General features: G+C 34.3%; 1 protein-coding gene across 1 annotated transcript in view; it reads right to left on the reverse strand.

Annotated features, from left to right (window-relative positions):
* The window catches only part of arid5a (AT rich interactive domain 5A (MRF1-like)), a 28,043-nt gene extending 21,362 nt beyond the window's left edge, over positions 1 to 6,681 (reverse strand). The window contains exons 1-2 of the mRNA XM_056464597.1: positions 6,624 to 6,681; positions 2,069 to 2,157 (exon numbers count right to left, since the gene is read on the reverse strand). Of these exons, the coding sequence (XP_056320572.1) occupies positions 2,069 to 2,157; positions 6,624 to 6,627 (93 nt within the window). The 5' untranslated portion in view covers positions 6,628 to 6,681. The remainder of the gene's footprint in view (positions 1 to 2,068; positions 2,158 to 6,623) is intronic.
* Between the last annotated feature and the right edge of the window lie 451 nt (positions 6,682 to 7,132).

The following is a 7,132-nucleotide window of genomic DNA, read 5'->3' on the forward strand; positions in this document are numbered from 1 at the left end:
TTATTAACCCTCATTTAAGAAAACATTTTTAAACATAACAGTTTTAATAACTAATAAATCCAGAACTGCTTCCGATTATCGTCCTGTCGCTTTAATGACGAATGCGTGAGGGTGCACTTGGACAGGAGGTCAGGTGACACAGTTCGTTAATGTTATGAAAAGTGACTGGACTACAATCACACTACATTCGCACAACTGTTTGACCAGGCTGTGGATTAAAACTAATAATATTACAAATAATGGTCAATTTCTTACATGAACCAATCGTTTGGTTTCACAAGACCTCAGTGTGTCATCAGGGGCTGTGGCTATTGGTTTGGACTTGTTTGTATGTGTTTAATTTGAATCTGAAAAACCTGTCACCATTCACTGCCATTATATGACTCACTGAGAACAACAGATTTAACTCAAAATCTAATGTTCTACTGAAGAAAAGTCACTTACATCTTTGATTAGCTATGGGTGAGTAAATTAACAGGACATTTTTATTTTTTGGGTGACTAACTAGGCAAGTTGCGTTAATTTGGAATGTGCTCCGGGATTGGCCAGCCCAGTCACCAGGCATGAACATTATTAAGGGTAAGATGAAGGAGGAGACATTAGAGATGAACATAAAGACTCTTGATGAACTCTGGGAGTCCTGCAAGAAGGCTTTCTTTGCCATTCCAGATGACTTTATTAATCAGTGATTTGAGTCATTGCAGAGATGTATGGATGCAGTCCTCCAAGCTCATGATGGAGTCAGACACAATATTCATTCTGTTTCCACTGCAGCATGAGCACATATTCTATACTGGACATTATTGAAGCTTCAGTGATGAGACTTTAGTCTAAGCAGAGTCAGACCTTACTGTCCTAATGAAATCAGTCAACATCAAGACATGATCAGATTTTATTTTGGTAAAATAAGCGTCATCTAGACCTCTAAACCTTTGCCTTACATATAAGCCACTTCTGATACCAAATGATCATTCATTCATTCATTCATTTTCTTTTCAGCTTAGTCCCTTTATTAATCTGGGGTCGCCACAGTGGAATGAACCGCCAACTTATCCAGTACGTTTTTACACAGCAGATGCCCTTCCAGCCGCAACCCATCTCTGGGAAACATCCACACACGTTCACACTCATACACTATGGACAATTTAGCCTACCCAATTCACCTGTACCGCATGTCTTTGGACTGTGGGGGAAACCGGAGCACTCGCAGGAAACCCACGCGAACACAGGGAGAACATGCAAACTCCACACAGAAACGCCAACTGACCCAGCCAGGGCTCGAACCAGCGACCTTCTTGCTGTGAGGCGGCAGCACTACCTACTGCGCCACTGCGTCGCCTACCAAATGATCAACTAGAAGTTATTATTTGCTGTTTCTAAACTTGGATAGGCGACAAGACTGTTGTCAGGAAGTGTACATGACACATTTGATCAATTCCAGCAATGCAAAACTCAACTATTTACTCATTATTCCGAACATACGAGAGAAATAAAGAACCGAAAACTCAAAGAGAGTGAAAAAGGGAACCGAAGGCTGTTGAGTCAATTCATGTAAATATGCTGGCATACAGATTGCTTAAATAAATACAAAAAGATTGCAAACGAAAGTCAATCGGACCATCTGAGCGCAAGATGACAAAGTCATACATCATGTGACTGACTACTGTTCCTGACATCAGCATTCTCTCTAACTGAAATAAAGCAACAATACCAGAAATCAATTTGGCAACAGTCATTAGACTGAAAGGGGAAGTGAGATGTTATTTTTGCAAGCAAATTTTTTCACCTCAGCCACATTAGGAGGATCGGTTATGTCAAATTTACATGAACCGCACACAAATTCAAATTCATGTTTACGCTTACATTTCGACAGATCGTCCATACTGATGCCTTGAGGGAGTTCACCCCCTCAAAAATAGGTTATATGCGTTTAGTAGTCAGTGGAACAATAGAAAGCAGAAATTTGGGAACTGTGACGCAGCTCACACAACAGAAATAGACCCAAGTCATATGATATCTGAGAATTATTTTCAGGCTTGGAATGAGTCAATAATAAGCTGAGGTTTACCTGGTTTGGTGAATTTAGCTCCTGGTTTTTCGTCTCACAGTCTTCAAGTTCTCCTTCAGCAGCATCGACCTCTCCTCGAGGGTCCAACACTAAACAAAGCACAGCGCAGTAGTTAGTTTCAACATTATGCAAACAAACGAAAGCATGAACAGTGACTAAAACCTTTTAGTTTTATTTTATTAAACCTTTTTGGTGATTATGAATTATATTATGATATCTAGAAAGCACCTGATCACCTAAGTAATATATGGTAGTATTATTATTACATTGTGGAAACAGATATAAAACTTTGAGGATCGAGAGAAACGTGCTTCAGAAAGCAACTACTTAAATGTTTTGATGAAGCGCACTCATCATTTACTTATGCAAATCATGACCTGTATGACCTGCTGAAAAACACAACAGAAAAAATGTCCAAATACAATTAAGGAAAAATAAAAACTCATTTTTTATGTTTATACTTTCTTTAAACCCCCTTTTTGTGAGCTGGAGGTTTTTAATCAAGTCAAATAAAATGTAATTTATCATAACCACATGTTCTTTTTTAAATTGACACGTACAGGTTAAAATTAGTATGTTTATTGACTTTTACATAAATAAATCTGTTATGCTGAATGGAACATTATTTCACACATATTTTGACATTTTATTTTTTATAAGCTTCATTTAAAAACATTAAAGTAAGCACTTTAATGGCATTTAATTCATGTTCTGCGTATATAAAGTGATTTTGTACATTTTAAATTTATATTTTTAATATATCCTAATAATATTTCTAAAATAATTGTACAATATTTTGCTTTACATTTAGTTTAGTTTTTTATTTTCTATGACGCTTTAAATAATTTCTATTGCATTTTTTTAGCCATTTTAGTACTTCCAATATTTCATCTAATATTATATTTTACTCCAGCTCTTTTTCAATGATTTTAAAAATGATTTACTTCATAATATATGGTCTTAACAGAAGAAAGAAAGTCATTCATAATGTTTAACATGACTTAATAATCTCACTTTAACAATATAATGACACTAACTAGACATGTTTTTATGTTCAACAGAGGGAACTCACATTTGAAAACCACTTGAGTGTGAGTAGCTGATGAGAAAATGTTCAGTTTTTGAGTGAACTGCCCCTTTAAACATCCCCCGTCTCAATTCTGTGAATACCACTGACATTAAATATGAAAGTCATATCATGTTTACACACTTTACGAGAAGCCGTTTTGTGTTTAAACCCCCTGAATTAAACGTACGGATAAGAGAGAAAGAGAAAGAACGTTCTAATATGAAACCACATGATTACAACACTGCTTCCTGTCTGTATGCATAAACCACAGCTATGTGATAGTTACTCTTGAATTAAAAAAGACACACACATTTCAGAACTGCTAAACTAAAACGACAAATCGCATACACACATCTACAGTCAAAATTATAAGCCGTCCTATATTTGTTTATTTTTAAGTGATGTTTAAGAGAGCAGGCAAAAATTTTCCACATTATTTCCTCATATATTTTTTCTTATTTCATTTTGCTTGGCTGGAATTATATAAAAATGGCCACGGGCAATAATTTTAGCCCCCTTAAGAATTTTTTTTTTTCTGATTGGCTACTAAACATAAACCACTGTCATTCAGTGACTTGCCTAATTAACCTAAATTCCCTAGTTAACATAATTATCCCAGTTAAGCCTTTAATAGCACTTCATCATACACTAAAAATGTAGAATTTGTTCAGGTTGTCTCAACACAAATGCATTATGTTAACAAACTTAAGTGGACTGAACATAAAACAATTAAGTTGTCCCCGAATTTCAAGATTTGTGTTGTTTTAGCTCTTAGTAGTTTGAACAACACTTCAGTTTTTGTCTTGTTTCTTGTCTAAATATCTAAAAAGCCTTAAATCAAGAAGCATTTTTTAGACAAACTAAAAATATTGTCTCGTTTTCAGAAATAATATGTCAAAATTATTATTTTCCTTTGGGCATATTATTATTTTGCTTACCTTATTGGCAGATTATTTCGCTTGTTTTAATAATAACTCGCTTAAATTTGACATAATATTCCTTAAAACAAGACAATATTCAGTGCTTGTCTAGAAAATGCATCTTGATTTAAGAATTTTTAGATATTTGGACTAGAAACGAGACTAAAATCTAAGTAAATAAGGCATTTTTTGCAGCGAAGACGCACAAATATTTTTTGAGTAGCAAAGACAAAAGAAATTGGTCATTAGAAATTAGTAATTAAAACATAAACGGGGTATATATGTATTAAAATATGCTACGAATGTAGTCTTCAAATGTACTTTATATTATATACTGCAGTTCTGCACAAGAAGTTTGGCCAGAACAGAAATGGTCGAGCCTGGTTTCTCGCAAGGTTTTTATTCCTTCACTTTCGTCAATTGGTGAAGTTTGTTCCTCGCCACTGGCTTGCTTGGTTTAAGACTTGTGGAGCTGCGCATCGTTTGGATTTGCTCCTCAGTGTTTGGACTTTCAGCAGTGATATTTAAACTACAATGAACTAAACTTCAACACTGAAAACTGAACTGACACAGTTTCAATTTATTATAACTTCAATGTTAAGCTGCTTTAACACAATCTACATTGTAAAAGCACTATAGAAGTAAACATGAATTGAATTAAATATAAACTACACTGCCTATATATATATATATATATATATGTTATAATTAAAATTTTGCCTCAGAAATTTGCCTCATATTTATATCATAAACCATTTCTGTGGCCAAATATAAGGCCACAAGCATGCATATCAAGCCATCTAGCATTCAGGCGCACTGGTGTGAACAGCAGCAGCACAATGTGACCATCAGGCACCTGACAGCATCTTATTGACAAACCGCACCAGCACTGAATTATGGGTTAAAGTCTCCACTTCCCCTTCTCACATCAGTGTCTGAAACATCCAGAAATGCTTGGCTTTCGAGATCAGACGCTTCCTGTGCCAGGGCAGTTCAACAGGCTGCTGTTATTCGACTTCCCCTTCTGAGCCGCAGCGCAAAAAAACACTGATATTATCACTGCTACACTTCTGCATTGTTTCTGTGAGTCAACTATTGTCCGCATCGGCCAGAAATATGTCCGTTTCGTTATTCAAACTTTACGATTAAACCGCGGCTTTCTTGTCTGCATGTCTACCATTTCCTGCACTGACCATCTTGTCCTGAAAACAAAGCCAGAAAGTGTGATAACATCACAATGATAGCGTCGTTACGCAATTACAGCTTTGTTGGTGACATCAGAACACACTGAATTGTAATTATCCTCCGATCTGTGATGCTTGATAAAGTTTCCTAAACTGAAAAGTTCTTTCATGAAGTTTATCGAGGCTCATTCGCATCAGTTTGTATATCTGATGAGGGATTTTACGCTTCAACAGCAATGTGGTGCTATTTCTCTAAACCACTTCCTCAAAGAGCAAAACTTGTTATGGTTACTCATATCTAGTTCTTATTACTGTCATTCAAATTACTCAAAATGACAGAAATAGCTATTACGGCAAGCCACTTACCATTAATAATATGATAACACTTTACAATAAAGTGAGTTACATTAGTTAACATGAACTAACAATGAAAAATACTTTATTTCTGTTTATTTTTGTTCATTACATTTACCAGTTCGCTGCTAAAAAAATCTAAAGTTGTGTGTTTAATTATTTGTTAAGAAATGCGACGTTATTGTTAATCCTTACCAATAAAATAATTATTTATTTCATTAATACGAAATAATCCTGTGGTGACTAGTATGTTTTTAATAACTAAAATGTATTTTTGAAGGTGTAAATAAAATAAGCATATTAGTGTAGTAAATTCCACAAGATATTACTTTCCAAATCAGAAACTCATGTTTAATACAGAGTAACTCGCTATTTCTCTGTAGTTAACTGTAAAATTTACAAGTAATTTGTAAAATAAAACATGCATATCAACAATAAATAAATGTATATTAAAATTTTCTATATAAATTATACTAATATATAAATATCAATCATATCGTAGCTTTCTGGCTAATGCAAAGTTTATATATATATACTTATATGTTAATATATACAATTATACACATTACTAATTAGATAATAAATAATATACAAACGTTTGCTTCTTAAAATACTTAATAATACTTAATACTTACTAATACTTAAAAATACTAGTTAAAAGATATGCACGTTTTAAATCAAGTCAATAAAATAATTTTACATGCCAAGTCATTTCAGATGTATCGCCATGTGAGCACTGATCACTTATTAAATTTATTACAGCACAAATACTATCTTAAATCAATGAATTAGACATTAAACCTTATACAAATGGGATTTGGTTTCATTTCAACTCTGACTTTGTTATTAAAGTCTACTGTAATTGTACTGTCTGCCTGGAAACCAGTTCACGGAGGTTTACATCTTGTTTAAAGCTCTTTAAAATAGCCATTAGCTGAGCTCGTTCAATATTAATGTTACTATTAGACTTTATAAAGTTATCCCGTATTGACAGTAACAGTTTATAATCAGCGAATATCAGTTCTTACCCATTTTTGAAGCTCGTCGCCCGCAGATGGTGATTTGAGCAGCGTTTATTGTCGTGGTTGAGCAGTAATTGACGGTTCAGCTTTCAGCACGCGCTTCTCACTTTCACGGGCGCGCGCTCTGTCGCTCAGCATGCACGAGCACATCATCGAGAACCATGGGACTCGGAGTTTTCTGTGAACTTCACCCAAAACTGAATATTCTGTCATCATTTACTTGTTTCAAACCTGTTTGAGTTTCAGCTGAACACAGAATAATATATTTTAAAGACAGCTTATACGCCCATTTACTTCAGTGTTTGCTTTCTCTATAGTATACAGGGTTCATACGGTCATGGAAAACCTGGAAAAGTCATGGAATTTTGACAAGGCATTTTCCAGGCATGGACAATTTTGGAAAAACAGATAAACCTAAAATATTTTAGAAAAGTAATGAAAATGAATTTGTTTAACAAAAATCTATCTCCTTATATATGTTTGAAGGGATAATATTGGGTAAATCTTAAATACAA

Source organism: Danio aesculapii, chromosome 8, assembly GCF_903798145.1.
Source record: "Danio aesculapii chromosome 8, fDanAes4.1, whole genome shotgun sequence".
NCBI lineage: Eukaryota > Metazoa > Chordata > Actinopteri > Cypriniformes > Danionidae > Danio > Danio aesculapii.